This window comes from Primulina eburnea, chromosome 4 (genome assembly GCF_022965805.1).
Source record: "Primulina eburnea isolate SZY01 chromosome 4, ASM2296580v1, whole genome shotgun sequence".
NCBI classification, from domain to species: domain Eukaryota; kingdom Viridiplantae; phylum Streptophyta; class Magnoliopsida; order Lamiales; family Gesneriaceae; genus Primulina; species Primulina eburnea.
The window spans coordinates 10694871-10715747 of NC_133104.1; the positions used below are offsets into that span (position 1 = coordinate 10694871).

Sequence of the window (20877 nt, forward strand, 5' to 3'; positions counted from 1 at the left end):
AAATAAACAAATTGAGTTATATAAACTAAAAAATTTAAAGTTAGTGGTTGGCTTACCTATAACCGGCGGTGTACGGTGGCGGCGATGCAAGATTGTCCCTGCTGTGTAAAGCTGAGGAAGTAAGAATGCCTTTTGTCTCTTTATTTACCAGAGATAACAGCTCAAAGAGTAACCATGGCGGTAAATGAACGAAGAAATAATCAATAAGATTGTAATTCAATAGCAACCTCAGAAAACAGAAAATTGACAAAATAAGTGGTGCAAAAGTACATGAAAATGGTGAAGCCTTTGTACGTTCTTGTCTCGAAACGTTACGTGGAGAAGTTGAACTTTTCTGGGCAGTTGCACTTTTCTGCCGGAGCAGCTTCCAATAGAGGCGAAGCTGTTTTTATGCTGGCGGAGAGATGAGAGTTATCAAAAGGAGAAAGCTACCAGGCACCAGCTGCAATCCTTTAATTGTTTTGAGAAATTCAATGTATCTATAGGAAAGATACGTGCTTTAGGTCGAACAACGCATGATTGCATGTTCTACTATTTGGAGCATCATGCAATTGTGAAATGTCCAAAAATCCAAACAATGCATGTGCTCAAAACTGCATTATTTGTGCTAAAAAGCAAAGATACGACGTGCAATAGGATCTACAATTGCATTATTTGTACTAGAAAGCAAAGATACGTGCACTATTAAATCCGTCGTTGATTCGAATTTGCGACGGTTTTACGAAAAATCGTCGCTAAATTTAGCGACGGTTTTTATTCAACCGTCGCCGATTTTAATTTGGGAACGGTTTTATTCAAACCGTCGCTAACTATAGCGACGGTTTTATTAAACTCGTCGCCAATGTTAAATCAGCGACGGTTGAATAAAAACCGTCGCTACATACATAAAACCGTCGCTAGCAGCGACAGTTCAAAAGAAAACCATCGTGAATTGCGTTCCGGTTCCGTTCCACCGTTATATCCCCGTTTTCTGTATATGAAACGCCGATACAAGCCATCAACCTACACACCCCGGAACTCGTCAAGGTGCTGACGTTCCGGTTCCGGAACGCCCGTTCCAGCCGTTCCGTTCCCGTTTCGGCGAACCATGGTCCTAAGTGTGGCAAGCCACACAAAGCTGAGTGTTTGGTTGGTAGTGGTCGATGTTATCGCTGTAAAGAAATGGGGCATACAGCACAAAAGTGTCCTCTCTCCTCTGATAAAGGAAAAGTTCCAGGCAGAATCTTTACGATGACAAAAGAATTAGCCAATCCTGATTCTTCAGTCATATCAGTTAATATTCTAATATATGGCAAGGAAGCACTTACATTGATTGATACCAAAGCAACTCATTCTTTTATGTCTGAACTATTTACGCACTCCTTATCTCGCGAGCCTACTATCATGCCTTTACAATTTAATATTATGTTGCCTTCTGGTGATGAGATTTGTCCTACTAGTATTCTTAAGGCATGTCCAGTACAGATAGGTTCGAGATTGTTGTATGCTGATTTTATTGTAATTCCGATGGTTGCTTTCGATGTTATATTGTGTATGGATTGGTTATATGCTTATTGTTCCGTGATTGACTGTGTGGAAAAGACTGTGAGGTTTTTAACTGATGATGGTCATGAGAGTAATGAATTTGTTGGGCTAGGATCCTCGCTAAGTATTCCCCTTATTTCTTGTCTCCAAGCTACGAAATTATTGAATAAGGGTTGTCCTGGTTTTCTGGCCTTAGTATCAGATGTGAATAGGGACAGTAATGTGCAAATTCAGAATATTGATGTAGTTCAGGAGTATCCTGATGTATTTGCTGATGATGTGTCTGGCTTACCTCCTGATCGAGAGGTAGAGTTTGTTATTGAATTGAGTCTAGGTACAGCCCCAATTTCTAAAGCTCCATACAGAATGTCTCCAACTGAGATGAGAATTGAAAAATTAACTGCAAGAGCTATTAGACAAAGGTTTTATACATCCTAGTTACTCGCCATGGGGAGCTCCAGTTTTGTTCGTGAAAAAGAAGGATGGATCGTTGAGGTTATACGATGATTATCGCGAACTCAACAAGGTAACTATTAAAAATAAATATCATTTGTCTCGAATTGATGATCTTTTTGATCAATTGCAAGGAGCCATTGTATTTTCGAAAATCGATCTTCGATCCGGATATCATCAATTGAAGGTAAAAACGGAGGACATACCCAAGACTGCTTTTAGAACGAGGTATGGCCATTATGAATTTTTGGTGATGTCGTTTGGATTAACTAATGCTCCTTCAGTGTTTATGGATTAGATAAATCGTGTCTTTAAGCCGTATTTGAATGCTTTTGTGATTGTATTTATTGACGACATTTTGATATATTCGAAGACATGAGAATTTCATAAGGAGCATTTGAGGATCGTATTACAGACATTGAGAGAGAAGGAATTATATGCGAAGTTAAAGAAATGTGAGTTTTTGTTAGAGCAAGTGGCGTTTTTGGGCCATATTGTATCAAAAGAAGGAATAGCAGTTGATCCATCCAAAATTGAATCTATTAGGCAATGGTCCATTCCAAAGACAGTTTCAGAGGTACATAGTTTTCTTGGTTTGGCAGGGTATTACAGACGATTCATAGAAGACTTCTCGAAAATAGCATTGCCATTGACGAGCTTGACACGAAAAGCTATCAAATTTGAATGGACCATAGAATGCCAACAAGCATTCCAAATTCTGAAAGATAAGCTAACTTCTGCCTCTGTATTATTACTTCCTTGTGGTACTGAGGATTTTGTTGTGTATACAGATGCCTTAAAGCAGGGGTTAGGTGATGTGTTGATGCAACGTGAGAAAGTAATTGCTTATGCTACTCGTCAGCTAAAAGAATACAAGAAGAATTATCTCACGCATGATTTGGAGTTGGCGGCTGTGGTATTCGTCTTAAATATTTGGCGACATTATTTATATGTTGAGAAATGTGAAATTTTTACAGACCATAAAAGTTTGAGTTATTTTTTTCGCAGAGGGAATTGAATACGAGGCAACGGAGGTGGTTGGAGCTGGTAAAAGACTATGATTGCACCATTAGCTATCATCCTGGAAAAGCTAATGTCGTTGCAAATGCTTTAAGCCGTAAATCCAGTTATTTATTGGGTTCCATGATTCAGAAACCGTTGTTACTCGATTTGCAAAGGAATGAAATAACTCTGGTATCTCCAGGTACAGTAGATCAGTTATCTGCACTAGTTCTTCGCTCTACTTTGATTGATCGAATTATAAAGGAGCAACAATTGGATATTCAGTTATTAGAATTGAAGAATAAAAATGATTTAACAGGAGTTTCTGAATTTGGTTTGAATCATGCTGGTTTATGGACCTTTCGAGGTAGAATTTTTGTTCCTAGCGGTGATGACATTCGGAAAGATATACTTATTGAAGCTCATACAGCGCCTTATTCAGTTCATCCTGGCAGTACCAAAATGTATCAAGATCTTCGACGTCTTTATTGGTGGCCAGGTATGAAGAAAGATATCATGTTATTTATTTCTGAATGTCTAACCTGTCAGCAGGTTAAGATTGAACATCAAAGACCTGCTGGAACTTTGAAATCTCTCCCAATACCTCAGTGGAAATGGGAGCATATCACCATAGACTTCGTAACAAGACTTCCAAGAACACCAATGGGTACAATTCCATCTGGGTGATTGTTGACTGGTTAACCAAGTCGGCTCATTTTCTTCCAGTCAAGATAACGTTTACAATGAACCAATATACTTAAGTCTATGTAGCTGAAATTGTAAAACATCATGGAATCCCTGTGTCAATTGTATCTGATCGTGACCCAAGGTTTACTTCTGAGTTCTGGAAGAGTTTGCACAGAGCCTTGGGCACCAAGTTGGCCTTTAGCACAGAATATCAACCTCAAAGTGACGGGCAATCCGAAAGGGTAATTCAAATTCTGGAAGATATGTTATGAGCTTGTACAATTGATTTCCCAGGAAGTTGGGATTCCAAATTTCCTCTTGTCGAATTTACGTATAACAACAGCTATCAATCTTCAATCTGCATGGCACCCTATGAAGCTTTATATGGAAGAAAGTGTCGATCTCCATTGTACTGGGAAGATGTAGGTGAAAGGAAGATGTTGGGCCCGGAGTTGGTTCAACAAACAGCAGATGTTGTGGCATTGATCCAAGAGCGAATGAAGATTGCTCAGTCTAGACAGAAAATTTATGCTGATGTACGTCGACGGCCTTTGGCATTCGAGATTGGTGATCATGTGTTCATTAGAATAGCTCCTCTCAAAGGACTAATGCGTTTTGGCAAGAAAGGTAAGTTAAGTCCTTGATACATTGGGCCGTTTGAAATTCTTGACAAAATTGGAGACAGAGCCTATCGTCTTGTATTACCACTGGACTTGGATCGAGTTCACAATGTCTTTCACGTTTCTATGCTACGTAAATACCTTCCCAATCCATCTCATGTCCTTCGACATGAATCATTATATCTTTTACCTAACCTAAGCTACGAAGAAGTACCGGTTCAAATTCTTGATCGCAAGGTAAAATTATTAAGGAACAAAGAGATTGGTATTGTAAAAGTTCTATGGCGGAATCATATTATTGAAGAGGCGACTTGGGAACCGGAGGAAGAAATGAAACACCGTTATACCAATTTATTCAACGGCAAGAAAATTTTGGGTACGAAAGTTTTATAAGGAGGGGAGATTGTAATAGCCCAACCTTTTATCATGTTAATCCTTATGGTTTATTATTGTTATGATCATGTTTTATGCTTGATTATGTTGAATGGTTACTGGTTATGGATATGTTTATTGGAATGGTTATTATATGGTCATCGTTTTGGTATACGTTCATAGTTGGTGATGATTATGGAAATGAATGGGTAGAATAGAAAGTTGATATTTCGCCAAATAGAAGTGCTGAAATGGTACGACAAATGTGACAGTAGTTGTGGTTTTTAGTATAATGTTTTGTATATTGATCCAATTTATGTGAGGCCACTTTCATTAGAAAGATAAGATATAAGGCTATAACTTTCATGTTTTGAGTTTTGTCTAAATCATTAGGGAAGACGAGCCAGAAGTGGCCCGAAGTGTGTCGTGTGTTTCGTTGTTCCTAAACTGACACATGTTGGGAGAATGAGCATAACTTTGTACTCAGACCTTCAAATTACATGAGGCCAATTGGAATGCAATAAAACACATAGGGCTACAACTTTCATGTTTACCACTTTTGCTAATTCGGAAGAAAAAATGCAGTTTAGGCCCTTGGCAGAGGGTACACGGACTCCTACACGGGGTCCGGGTCTTGCCATGAAAAATGAGTGATTTCCAGTGTGTACACGGACCTATACATGGAGGGGGCACGGGGTCCGTGTCTAGGGCATAGGAAACACGTTTTTTAAGGAATTGGAGGCTTATAAACGTTACTCTAGACTCTTCTACATATTTCCTACCTTTCTCCTTTCTATTCCATCGATTCAAACCCTTTTCCCTCAAGGTTTCTTCTCTCCAATTCTCTGCTCCAAGTGCAAGGATTATAGTGATTTCTTAGTTGCACCTTCCTAAGATTTCAAGCTACAAGGTAATTCTTCTATGTTTTTGGAGTATAGAAGGGTTTGGAGTATCGAGGGTTAAATTGGTTCATGATTCATTGGATTATTGGAGACGATTTATGATTATGATTGTGATTATTGTTGTAGGATTTCCTTCAAGAACATCTAAGCATTCATTTGGTTTGTTGTAATTGAAAGCTTTTCCTTGTGCTCACATGATTTATATATGTATCAAACCATGTTATTGCTAACTAGCTCCTCCCATTGACATATAATCGATATGTATATTTTTATATATATTCATTGTTCAAAGATTACTATTGAATTCATTGACAAAGGAGCTATAACTCATTGTTTCTACCAAGTGTTTGATGTAATGCCTCAATGAGATTTCCTATGATTAAAGCTAAGGAATGATAGTAATTCATGCATGTCACTGGCCAATCACATGATTATGAAGTATCTCTCACAGTTTTGATATTTATATCAAAGAGATACTTGCCACATGTCACAGAACTGTCATTTCCTTCCTTTAATCCATGATATGAGATACCCTTTTCATTGATTTGAGACTTATGATTCATTTTGTATTGCCATTGCTATAATGCCATTGCCATAGCCATGTTTTAAGCCAAAGCTATGTATATGTAATTGCTATTTACAGCTATCTATTTACTGAGTTTATTCTCATTCCAGTTAATATCATGTGATGCAGGTGATAAAAAGGATTGAACCAGATTGTCTGAGGCGGGAGAAGTCATATATATAAGGCAATTGGAAATATTTTGTTTGGTTGTGTCACTTTTGTTTTGAGTTTAGTAAACTGTGAAGTTTTAAAATGTCATGTAATTGGCTAAATGAATGATGGGGAAAACTTTATGTTGGCTTTTGGTTATGTCTTGAAGGATATGATTGTGAATGGTTATGTATATTAGTGTGTAAAATAGTTATGATGTAAATGTTATATTGTTCTTTCCCTTTTAAATGAAATTCTTCCGCGTACGTTATTTCTGTTAAATGTTATTGTCATGGGAGTTGGGTGTTTCAGCAATCATGTATACGTAGACTTTGGGTCGAACTTTTATGAAGCCAAGGAGACCACTGTCTCAGGGCCCGATCTTTGAGGGGTCCAACATATATATTTTGAGTTGATAACCTATTGAAATAATTTTTTACCTCAATATTAAATAAAAAAAAGAGTAATTTGAATATTTTTTGTTTATAATTGATCAAACTCGATCTTTTCTTCAAGTTCAATTTGAACAATTTAAACAATATCAAGAGACTTTGGGGCATTTATTGAGTTTGGAGAAGTTAACGAGTTAGTCTTTAACTAGCTTGATGAAGTATTGTATAAAACTTCAACAATTTTTTAAGATGCTACGGTGTTTGGCAAAACTGAATAATTTATTCTCAAATACTTATATTGCCTATAAGATTTTGTTAACTATCTTCTTAACAGTTGCGTAAGCAGAAAGACGCTTATCGAAGTTGAAGTTAATAAATACTTATCTTCGATCAATAATATCACAAAATAGACTAAATGAGCTAACTATGTTGTTGATTAGAAAGAAAGATTGATTTGAAAACTGAATTATACAAATTTGATAAATATTTTTCCTCTAAAATAGTGAGACGATTATTATTTTTGTAATTACTTCAAATATTTATTAACTTATTTTTTATGTGACATATTGTTTCTTATGCATTTATGTATTATTTATTGTATTTATTATTTGCTAGCTGAATTTTAGCATTATTTATACTAACAAGAGAACCTAGAAACAATGCAGAAGCTAGAAAGCTTGGAGCTATGGAAATGTGCAGAGAAATAAGGTGAGAAAATACCATTCAAACCACCCAAACACTAACCCATTCTATTGAAGCAACAAAGAACTCAGAATTGCAGATTCTCGAAATCTTTTCTTCAATATTTAAGAATCAGACACTCCAAGCAACCATCGCCCAAATCAAATTTGAATTTACGAAAGCAGACACTTCATACAATAAGGCATCGCTTTGGAGAGTCATTTCATGATTCGCTTATTATTACTATATTATTACTATTGTGTGGATGAGGTGTCGTTTAGTCAATTTGTCTCTGTTAATGTATATTCATAATTGGAATAAAATAATAATTAAATATATGTTAAAAGTAAAAATTTACGATAAAAAGTAAAAATCTCAAACTCACAAAATATATTAAATCACATATTTTATAAAGTTTTCTCCACTCAATTGTATTTTTTCTTCATAAATTGAGAGACATATTTATAGAATTTATTTGAAAATAATCCAAAAATAAATACATTATTATATACACCATCACATATTAAATTTCAATATTTACAACTCTTATTTTCAACATTCAATTATTTCAACTCTTATTTTCAACAATCCCCCTTGTGATGATGATCATGATACAATAATTGTCTTCATTACGTGTTTTTATATTAGATCGTTAAAAAACTTACTAGAAAAAATCCATTGGGAAAAAACCATAGTTTTTATACTGGATCGCTAAAAAACTTATTAGGAAAAACCCGTTGGGATAAAAACCATAGTAAGGAAAAAAGAGTGCAGTCACGTAAACTCCTCCTCATGTTAACATGAACGATTCTTCAGATTGCGCATCCCAATAGTATATATATGTTTTCTGAATATTGTCGTAGAAAGTGCCTTTGTGAAGAGATATGATGAGTTTTCACTTGATTGAATGTAACAAATATCGATATCTTTATTCTTCTCAAGCTCTCGGGTGAATACGAAGAACTTAGGGGAATATGTTTAGTTCTGCCGTTTTTTATGTATCCTTCTTTCATTTGAGCAATACATGTAGCATTATCTTCATATAATGTCACAGGCTTCTTGTCGAATGATAATCTGCATGAGATTTGGATATGTTGTGTGAGGCCCGGGGCCAAAGAGGACGGGGTGATTACCGATGCCATTAGGTTGCACGGACAATGACCGGCTCCTGACAGGCTTCTAGGTGGAGGGAACATAAATGAACTGATCTTACACCGAAAGGAGAAGGATTCCAAAATTGTTCAGGTATGAGACTGTGCAGTTGAAGAGGGTTAAAAGATTTGATATGTACTACTCATATCACAAGACATTGCATCTTCTTTTCGGTAGCTCATCACATAAGAACTCTAAAGTTGAGCGTGCTTGACTTGAGGCAATTTTGGGATGGGTGAACCCTTGGGAAGTTTTCTAGGGTGCGTGTGAGTGAAGACATAAGCTGTAAGGACTTCAGATCGTATTATTGTAAATCATATGTTGATTATCGATAATTTATTCCATCGTATGAATCTACCTATATATCCAGAATGCTCGCGTCGAGAGCATTCTTTTGAGGTAATTTTCTTCTCGATTCAGAACTTTTATTTCTTGAATCATTGGAATAACATGTATTTGAATGCGAGATCAATAGAATAACCGACAAGAAACTCATTTTCAAAGTCGGAATCGAATTATGTTATATTTCAATTTGATATGAATTTTCAAAGTTTCAAAAAATTTTGAAACTTGAATTTTTGATTTTAAATGAATTCATTGATTTAAATGAATATGTTGATGATGTAGATTGATTATCTGTATTGAAATCCTAATATCGGATAGAGCTACAGTGAATTGGAGACGAAAAATTGAGGTATGTAGCAACTGAGTAACATACAGTAGATATATGTGTCAAATGATATATGTTTGATTGATTTGATTGAGAATATGTGTCTATATGCCTTATTTGTTGAGTTGATGCGACATACATGACATTTATGATTGACATCGATGTATAAAATAAATCTTTTGTAACACACATCATTTTATTCATACATTGATACATGACATCCACATTGAGCTATGATCCTTGGATACCTTTATATCATTGGATTTGATTCTGGGGTTTGTAAGCATGATGATATTTTTTCCATTATGTGGCTCTTAAAACATAGTCATTTGTGGTCCCTATGATTGATTGATTGAGATTTGGGATTTGATGGCGCTTTGCCGACGCTATCATACGATCATACTTTATACTTTATTGAGGCCGGTGTGCCAGCTCGAGCATTGATTTTATAGCGATTCGATTGGTTCTGATACATGTTCGGTGGATGGGCATTTGACCTGGTATCCCTCTGACATGCATGCATTGCATATCATATAACATTGTGTATATACATGTTGTATATATTATGGTTATTCTTTATGGAGCTTGTGTTCACCCCCAAGGGGAGCTGTTGTTGTCTTTGTATGTGGACAATGGTAGGTACTCTAGGTTATCAGAAGACCGGAGAGGGTACTTCTGGAGATAGTCACATATGAGTTGAGGTTGAGTGGTCTATCCCAGTGTATATATGTATCTATATATCAGGGCATGTCCTGAGGATATGAGTTGTTGTATGTAGTTGATTTTGATTATGTGTGGGCATATTTTATGATGTTATATGTTTATACGAGACTTTATTATATACTATTTTTAGTATCATAATTATAGTTTTCGCATTTTGGGCTCATTGTAAAGAAAAATTTTCACTCGTTTTTCACTGAAATTAATTAACCTTAATCAAATTGTATTGCAATAACGATTAGGAGTTAAGAGCTCCCACAGTGAATAGACAAATAATTTGTGCGTTAGTGTTTGATTTATTTGTATTATTTGCTCTTGCTTGATCTAGTTTGAGTAAGTTTTTAGTGAGATTAATGATTTGATATGATGTTAATGTATCATTGATATTTATTTGTGATATTCATACTATATTTTGTATATGGATCCCACAAATGAAACTGCTATGAGTAGTAATAATGAGAGGATGGGTTGGACAATTCAAAGGAATGTCCATGGATTTGGTTATGGCTCGATTCTAGGATCTAAAACCACTGAGGTTCTTTGGCACCAAAAGTGCAGAAAGAGCATAGGAATGGATAAAGGATATCGAGCATTTGTTGAATATTCCAAGCCTCGGATAATGAAACTTGCTCTTTATGAATTAAAGGACCGAGCAAAATATTGGTGGGAAGCCGCTGAGATTGGATTGAAAGAGGCTGGTGTTGAAGTCACATGGGATGTCTTCAAGGCCCAATTTCTTGAGCAGTACTCTCATCCTTCTTATTATACTGCCCAAGAAAATAAATTCAATAGTCTGCAGTAGGGAACGATGACTATTCCAGAATATGATTCGAAATTTTCTACCTTGTTGAAATATGCACCTCATGTAGCTGCAAATGCAAAAGTGAAATATCACAGGTTTGTGAATTAGTTACATCCTGCAATATATGCTTTTGTCATTTCTTGTTTGCTTACTAGCTACGCAGAGGCATTTGAAGGAGCCAAGGCAGCTGAAGCTGGATTAAGGCGAGGAGGTCCTCGGTACGTTCCTCCACCTCAAGTGTCAGTGCAGCAGCCTACCTTGCGCCCAAAAGGCAAAGAGTTTAAAAAGACTAGTTCTACTGCTTTTTCATCTTCTTCTAGTTCTAGTGGATCCCACCGAGAGAGTCCCGTTATTGATCCATACTGTAGCCATTGTGGAGGAAAGAATACTACTGAGCAGTGTCGGGGTATGTTTGGTACTTGTTATCATTGTGGGCAGTAAGACCATTTCTCTCGTGTGTGTCTGAATAGGGGTATGACTTCTTCCCAACCCCAGCCAAGATTTCGAGGTGGCCCTAGTATGATGAGACATGACGTTCCTATTCCCTCTTTCCAGCAGTCGAATGTTCCACGATATCGAGGACCTGGTGGTCAGACTGTCCAAGGCCCTCCCCAAGTTAGAGTGTATGCTATGACCGAGGATCAGCAAAAGAAGCTCCTGGTGGTGTTATTGCAGGTATATTCATGCTTTGCGATTATTCTGCACGTGTTTTATTTGATACAGGAGCATCTCACTCATTCATTTCTCATGCATTTTTTGCATCCCATGATAATATGTGTAATCCATTGTCTGATACTTTATCGATAGCCACACCAGCAGGAAAGATTATTCTATCTGAACAAGTTGTGCATAATTGTGTACTGATATATAAGGATAATGTGATATTTTTGAATCTGATTGTCCTTATAATGCACGACTTTGATTGTATTTTTGGCATGGATATCCTGACAACCAATCGAGCTACTGTTGATTGCTTTCATAGAGTGGTTTGATTTCGACCTGTTGATGGACCCAAGTGAAATTTTTATTGCAAGGGTTCCCAAGCTAAAATTCCTTTGGTATCCTCTCTAGAAATGTCTCGGCTTTTTTTAGCGGAGATGAAAGTTATCTTATCTATGTTGTTGATGTCTCTAAAAAAAAGAGCCCTCTTTATCCGATATTCTTGTTACTAAAGAGTTCTCTGATGTATTTCCCGAGGAGATTCTTGATTTTACTCCTAATCGAGAAGTCGAATTTGGTATTGATCTTGTGCCGAGGACTGCGCCTATTTCGGAAGATCCTTATCGCATGGCACCTTTGGAATTGGAATAATTAAAAGAACAATTGCAGGATCTTCTCGATACAGGATATATTCGACCGAGTGTATCACCTTAGGGAGCTCCAGTTTTATTTGTTCGAAAGAAAGATGGTACTATGCGAATGTGTATTGACTATAGGCAACTGAATCGAGCTACTGTGAAAAATAAGTATCCACTTCCTCGTATTCATGACTTATTTAATCAGTTTCAGGGTACTTCTGTACACTCTAAGATTGATCTTCGTTCTGGTTATCATCAAGTGCGAGTTCGAGAAGAAGATGTGTCTAAAACTGCTTTCCGTACCAGGTATGGCCACTATGGATTTTTGGTTATGCCTTTCGGTCTCACTAATGCTCCTGCTGTCTTTATGAATCTAATGAATCGTGTCTTTCGAGATTTTCTTGACCGATTCGTTATCATATTTATTGATGATATTCTTGTATATTCAAAATCGGAAAAAGAGCATGTTGAGTATTTGATACTGGTACTTCAAACTCTTCGCAATGGCCATTTATATGTTAAATTTTCCAAATGTGAATTTTGGATGGACAAAGTAGTATTTTTGAGTCATGTCATTTCGAGACATGGCATATCTGTTGATCCTACTAAGGTTGAAGCTGTATTGGATTGGACAAGACCTACGAATGTTCCTGAGATTCGTAGCTTCACGGGTTTATCTGGTTATTATCTTTGTTTTATTGAAGAGTTTTCGAAAATAGCTAAACCTATTATCAAATGACACAAAAGAATCAGATATTCATTTGGTCAGATAAATGTGAAGCTAGTTTTCTTGAATTGAATACGAGATTGACCACAACATCTGTGCTTACTATTGCCTCAGGTACCGGAGGATTCGTAGTGTGTACAAATGGATCTGGTAAATGTTTGGGTTGTGTTCTGATGCAACATGGCAAAGTGGTTGCTTATGCGTCTCGTCAATTAAAATCTCATGACGTTACCATGTTCATGATCTGGAATTGGCCGCCGTTTGTTTGCTTTGATGATTTAGCATCATTATTTGTACGGAGAAAAGTGTAATATATTCAGACCATAAGAGTCTGATATATCTCTTTTCTCAATCTGATTTAAATATAAGGCAACGCAGGTGGATGGATCTCCTGAAGGACTTTGATTGTGAGATTCAGTATCACCCTAGATCGGTGAACGTTACTGGGGATGCCCTTAGTTGTAAAGTTCATGACTCTGTTTTAACCTCTGTTAATGTCGCCAAAGTACATGAGTGTATATGTACTTATGGCTGGACTTTTCACTCGAATTAGAATTCTGTCATTGTCTCAGCATTGCAAAGTGAGCCTAACCTTATATCTAAAATACAAAAGGCCCAACGAAGCGATGATCAGATTCAAAAGTCTAAAGAACTTGTATCTGCAGGACATCATTCAGGCTTTCAGATTGCTTCTGATAGTTCTTTACGAATTAATGATCGATTGGTAGTCCCTGATAATTCTGATTTGAAATATGCCCTTCTTCGCGAAGCACATTGTAGCAAATATAGTGTTCACCCTGGAGGCCAAAAAAATGTATTTTACATTGACACCTCAATTCTGGTGGAGACGTATGAAGAATGACATTGCTGAATTTTTTTCGAAATTTCTTCCATTGTCTTGAAATTCCAAAATGGAATTGAGAACATATTGCTATGGACTTTGTAACTCATTTACCTCGTTCGCCCAAGGGTTGTGATGCTATTTGAGTTATTATCGACCGACTTTCTAAATCTGCACATTTTATTCTGTATGAGCGTACTTATCCTTATAAGAAGATGACCTGTTTATACATCGAGAATATTGTGAGACTACACGGTGTGCCAGTCTCAATTATATCAGATCGTGATCCCAGATTTGCCTGTAAATTCTTGGGTAGTTTCCAAGAAGTTATGAGTATGTGTTTGGCTATGAGTACTGCTTATCATCCTCATACTGATGGCCATATTGAGCGTACATTTCAAAAGTTATAAGACATGTTACGTGCTATAGTGATTGATTTCAAAATTGGATGGCAAGATGCCTTACCATTGGTAGAACTCTTATAATAATAGTTTCTAACCGAGTATTGGTATGGCTCCGTTTGAAGCTTTGTATGGGAGACAATTTAGGTCATCGTTATTTTGGGATGAAATTGGTGAAAGGCAAATGACTGGACCTGAAATGAATGACAAGGTTCAGGATTCGACAGCGAATGAAAGCTGCTCAGGATCGTCAAACGAGTTATGCTAACAAACAAAGACGACCCTTAGAATTCTAGAAAGGTGATAAAGTGTTTTTGAAAATATCTCCCTTCAGAGGCACTATTCGATTTGGTATGCGATGGAACTTATCTCCTCGATATGTTGGTCCATATGAGATCCTTGATCGAGTGGGGATCTTGCTTATCTGCCATTCACAATGTGTTTCATGTTTTGATGTAGAGAAATTATGAACCAAATCTATCACATGTGCTTCAACCTGATAAGGTTGAACTTGATCTTTCTCTTTCCTTTATTGAACAATATGTTTGCATTATGGATCGAAAGGAGAAAATATTGGGTAACAAATCAATTCCACTAGTTCGAGTACAATGGACACGACATGGTGTGCAAGAGTAAACGTGGGAATTAGAAAGAAAGATGAGAGAATCATATCCACATTTGTTTGATTCGATTCCATCTGGTCCATTGTATTCAATGTATAGTGATCCATTTACTGAACTTAGTTTTGTTATGTACTATAACTGGTGAAGGCCCTTAGGCGAAATCTCACATCGTCAAACCACAGGAGAGATGCTGGGGGCATTTAAATAAGCGTATAGCAACCCCTTGTGACGTGTTTTAAATTCATGAGTCCACGGGCCAAAGTGAACAATATCACAAGTGGGCTGGGCCATGATATTTGGTATCGGAGCGAATCTGCGTAGGTTTTTTATGGTGGGGAAAACCTCGGCGAGGACGCTGAGTCCTGAAAGACAAACCACGGGAGAGATGATGGGCATTTAAATAAGCATATGACAACCCCTTGTGACGCATTTTAAAGTCGTGAGGCCACAGGCCAAAAGCGGACAATAACACAAGTGGGCTGGGCTGTGACATAAGCATGCTAGAAATACTCATCTTGGTACAGTGATGACAGTCGTCGAATTTTGGGGCGTTACATGTTGGGTCATTGATTTTAGCCGCACACATTCACGTCTTGCTTCATGTAATTCAATAATCTCGGCATAATTTGATTTTAGCCGCACACATTGATTGTTACGAGTGTTTGTTTCTATGAACATCAAAAAATGTTAGTGCCTCACGAGTAAATACATATCCAGTTTGGGAACGTGCCTTGTGTGGATCAGATAAGTACCCAGCATCAGCATAACTAATTATACTTTGATTGATATCTTTTGAATACAAAAGTATCAAGTCTGTCGTTTCTCGTAGATAACAGAATATATGTTTGATTCTGTTCAAGTGTCTCTTTGTTGGATATCAGCTAAATCTTGACAATAAATTTACATCAAAAGATATTTCAGGTCTTCTACAATTTTCAAGATACATAAGGGCACCAATAGCACTTAGATATGGTACTTCGGGACCAAGAATAACTCCATCATCTTCACAAGGACGAAATGGATCATTTTCTATGTTTAATTATCTAACGACCATTGAAGTACTTAAATGATTTATCCATATTAAAACGTTTAAGGGCTTTTTCTGTATAATTTGATTGTGAACAAATATTTCACATTCTTTTTGTTCGATTTTCAAACCCAGACAATATTTTTTTCCAAGGTCCTTCATTTCAAATTCTTCCTTCAAGTACAACACAACTTCTTGAATTTCCTTTCGTTCCAATGATGTTTAATGAAAATATTTTTTACGAATCCATATATTTTTTTACGAAAGTACAACAATAATTACGAATCCGGATATTTTTTTTGATAAAAATGCGAGGACATATTGAATATTTACATATCACTTTTTCATTAAGTTTTCAATAAGCCGATTATACCACATTTGGTCGGATTTCTTTAACTCATATAATGATCTTTGCAATTTCACAAAATAACATTCTTTGGGTTTTAAACTTTGGGCTTCAGGCATCTTAAATCCTTCGGAGATTTTCATATATATATATATATATATATATATATATATATATATATATATATATATATATATATATATATATATATATATATATATATATATATATATATATATATCGAGTGATCCGTATAAGCAAACTGTGACAACATCCATAAGACACATTTCTAAATTTTCAGATACCGTCAAACTAATCAAATAACGAAACATAATTGCATCCATAAAGGGAGAATACGTTTCTTCACAATCAATTCCAAGCCTTTGAGAAAAACTTTGTGCAAAAAGCCGAGCTTTATATCATACTATTTCATTTTTCTCATTTCGCTTTAGAATAAAAACCCATTTGTACCCAACAGGTTTTACACCTTCAGGTGTAAGGACTATAGGTCCAAAAACGTGACGTTATTTAACGAATCCAATTCAATCTGGATGACGTCTTTCCATTTTATCTAGTCCTATCGATTTTTACATTCACCAAAAGATGTTAGTTCATGATCTTCATTGTTATTTATGATGTCAAATGTCACATTTAAGAAAACATCTCATCAATTTCTTTTGCATTTTTTCGGTTCCATATTTTTCCAGTATTAATATAATTGATAGAAATTTCACGATTCTCATAAGTTTGTGGTTCTAACAGAACATTTTCATTATCATGTATTTCTATCGGAATATCATTGTTGGAACATTTCATGTTCGCAATCTTACTTTTGATGTGAACAAAACTTGTTTGTTTGTTTTTAATAATCCACCTTAGTGCATAGATAGCTGAAACTGAAATAATCAGTTATGAGCAAAAACTGAAGCTGTTGAAGACGTCAACTGAAAGCATCAACTGATCAACCAAACTGGACCAGTTCACTGATGTATCGTAAAAGAATTCAACTGATTGTTCAGTTGATAGGTGATTCAGCAGAAGAACCTCAGAAGCCTGACCAGCTGAAAAAATGTTCAACTGATGAAGAACCCAACTAAAGACCATTTCAACTGAATAAGAGTGAAATTAGTTCAACTGACGAGTCAACTGATTTCACCAGCCCAACTGAAGACCAGTTCAACTGACCAGTTCAGAACATCAGTTTTGAGTAATCAGTTGTAGATCAAGACAAGTTGATTTAAGTGGAATCCATCTGTGCGCAAGGTACAAAACATTTGTCTATTCAAAGGACAATAATGTACGTTGCATCAGAACTTAAAGACAAAAATGTTCCAGAAAGATTGTCGGGGAGTACAACTTAGATCTCAAGGAACAAATTCAAATGCAACGAATACAATTATTGAATCTCACTGTACGATCAGTCTTCCCGCTTATAAATAGAAGACCAGTGAAGACTCAAATACACAGAGAACATAACACAGATACAAAAGGGCACGCTTCTATGTCATATCAGCTTAAGAGAGAAGCATTGAGCTCAGTTGTGAGCGAACACTTCAACGTGTTATCAGCTTAGATTAGAAGCATATTTCCTTCAGTGTGTGAGAACACCTTTTGGGTAGTTTTCAGAGATCACTTCTCACACACACACACTCACCACCACTCAAATACAGTCTTGCACCAAGACAATAAACTTGTGTATGTAGTCTTTCTCACATAGACGTTAAAGAAGTGTTGACTGGAAGGTGCAGTATTCAGTCTAGTCTAGGAGTTCAGTTAAGACAGTGGGTAAGTCCTAAGCTGGGTGGGTTTGTACAAGTTGTTGTATAGATCAAAGTCTTCTAGTGAATCCTAACCGAGGCGGTAGAAGGGGTGACGTAGGAGCATGTGAAGTCTCCGAACATCCATAAACATATCTCGTGTATTTAACTTTTTAACTATTGTTATCAAACTGATTTAAATAGTTCTCATCATAACTAAACTAATGAATGCAAAAACTAATCTAGTCTTTTGGTTATTCAGTTACACAAGATATACAAATATATCAGTGTATCTTAACGAAGGATTATTTCAAGTGTTTTCTGCTTGTTCTATACCAAACTCAATCTAATTCATCGGTGTAAACATTCTTAGAACACGAGCTATTGTAGCTCTTGGAGAATATTTTGTTTAAAGCACATCAAGGAGCTCTGCTCTAGATCCTTCAATCATTATCTATTTTGTGATCATCGTGTTTCTTTATGTTTTTCTTTTTTCGAGGATTTTTATCTTTGGAAACTGTAAAGTTCAAAAATAAGATGTCGTAATATAAATGCATACAAATCTAAAGGAAAACGGAAAATGACTAATATAATGGTTTTAGTAGCATGAATTAATTATGATACGCACGATTACATGTTTAAAAAAAAGGTTTACTGTTAGAATGAATAAAACTGTATTTTTAAAGGTTAATCAAGACGCGGTCGAAAAACGGGGACTGAGAGCTGAAAAAGAGAAAATATTTTTATTAAACAATTTATTTAGATAAGGTGATTTTATACGTCGAATCGTAATTTTTAACGGTATTTGATTTTCGACAAAAAATACGAACTTTTTGAGAACTCGACTAATATTTTCACAACCTCTTCTAAATAAAATATCTTAAATATTTCTTAATGGGAATAATTGGCCTAATATACTAGACTAATGGGCCTAGGCTTACACTATGTGTTCTAATTAAAAATAAAAGACAAAACCCCTCCCCAAAACCCTCACAACCCACTCCCCCTCCCCTCAAAAATTACAAGGACTCTCCTCTCCCCCAAAACACACGCACCACACGCAAGTTTGGAAGGGAAAGACTCGGTTCTTGCAAGGGATTTGAGCCTAGGTTTCTACGTCACCGTTCTTCACATCGCCAACTCATTTTCGTGTTTAATATATGCAAAGGCGCGCCTTAACTTTCTTTTTCTCATATATCACACAATATTATTGAATTGAGGCATTTTTGCATGAAAATATGTTTACCATGTATTTATATATCGTTTTTGACATTATTTGATCAAAGAATTTGTGTTTGGGTGATATAAAACCTATGTATATGATGCATTAAGAGGCTTCCATACTAGGACAACAAAAAGGGACAAGTTTAAGAGGGTTTAAGAACCTAGGCAGGCTGATGCACGGGCTGGGCAAGGTAGAGGGAAGGCTTGATCGAAAACATCATGTTTGTGAACTAGGGTCTCATCTAAGGGGAAAGCAACGTGCGGCTCGACCAGGGCTCGGGCTAGACATGGTCAGGTATGAGGAAGAGTCCTAGCCACGCTAGGAATAAAGCACATCGGCTAGGGAAGAATCCATGCGAGATAGGACTCTTCCCATACCAAACGAGAACAGTAGCTATGCGTGGCCAGGGGGTCCAGTCTAGGTCTGAAAAGGTCCGGTGAGGGTCAGGAGGTTGAGGGCTCGGGTAGAAGGGTCCTCGTCGAGTGTAGAGTCCTAGGCGCACAAGTAAGGGTCTCGCGTGGCTCTCGGCTCGGGCAAGGAGTTGCAGTGGGTTAGGGGCTGGTTAAGTGGGGCAAGGATGGTCCATAGGGTCCCTAAGTCGTCTGGTCAGGGGCAGGCTCGGGTGTGGCTCGAGGGAATTAATCTAGGGTTCGAGTTTTTCGAAATAAATGGCTAAGGGGTCAAACCGTGGTCCAAATGGGTTGAATCATGGTTCACAAGGGTAGTATAGGTATAAAAAGTGTATGTTTAAAATTTGGAAAGAAAATATTAAAGTTTGAATTAATTCGGGATTAAAACACTTCACGAATTAAATAATATGAATTTAAATCAAAAGCCTCGAATTTAAGCTAAATAAAAATATTAAAAATTTAATTTAAGCTTAAATAATTATTTGGGATTATCTAGAGTCAATGAAAGTAAGGAAAAGGTCAAAATCGAGAAATCCTAAGTCTAGGGGTAAAACGGTAATTTTACACTTAAAAATGATAGACGTCCTGGCAGTATGAGTGCTGTAAAATATGTTAATATGCTTATTATGAATGTTTATGAAATTTTATGATGAACGATAATACCAAAAGACATGTTGCATGTTTGGTTTAAAAGAAAAATGATTATTGTATGCTTAAAATTTTATAAGTGATGAAAATATGAAAAGTTGAAGGAGGTGAAATGATTGTGAATAATATGATGATACGATGATTATGATGATATGTAAGGCCAAGACTCAGTTGACGGGTGAGGGTGTCGCTGATGTCTCCGCCGCCCAATACTGTGGTTACACGTAGATTGATCCATCGACCTTCAGCAGATACGAAAGTCACAATTATCGATTCAATAAAAGGAAAACGTATATGTACATGATGAAAAGGAATATATTTATCATGAATGGGAAAATGTTTACGATTATGTATTATCATGAAAGGTTATTTTATGTAAAATTATTTTCACTGTTGCATGTGATTGTATATGTATTACTTGTTATCATGGTTAAGGTTTGCTGAGTCAATAGACTCACTAGGCGTGATCAACGCAGGTGAGCATGATAGTGATGTTGTTGAGGGACTTGATGGTCGATCTAGCTGGACTGAAGGTGCACACAACCCGAGGACCAGCGCTAGTTTTCCGCAATTTGATTTAAGTTTACGTTAAAGATTTTATGATGCTTTTGAGAGGATGTTAGAATTAATTGATTTTGAAATTTTGGTAAGTACATGGTTGGTAAACAATCGACGATCTTATGTTTTGAATTATTTTCTTTTGAGTTTTCAAATATAGTTGGTTGTTTATTTTTAAATGGTGCGAAGTTATTTTAAAAATATGTTTATGTATATGTATATATTTGGCCGAATGAGTAGAACAGAAAAAACAAATTCTAGTATATTTTAAAGAAAAACGAGTAGTGGACATTTCAGAACTGATTGGCCTTCCACGCTTCAATC

At 36.3% G+C, this 20877-nt stretch overlaps 1 protein-coding gene across 1 annotated transcript; it reads left to right on the plus strand.

Moving 5' to 3' along the window:
- Positions 1 to 1161: 1161 nt before the first annotated feature.
- LOC140830082 (uncharacterized) lies at positions 1162 to 5730 on the plus strand. The gene is made up of 5 exons (XM_073193364.1): positions 1162 to 1830; positions 2393 to 2893; positions 2986 to 3478; positions 3961 to 4293; positions 5687 to 5730. Exons 1-5 carry the CDS (start codon positions 1162 to 1164, stop codon positions 5728 to 5730), a joined length of 2040 nt encoding a protein of 679 aa, XP_073049465.1.
- Positions 5731 to 20877: the final 15147 nt, after the last annotated feature.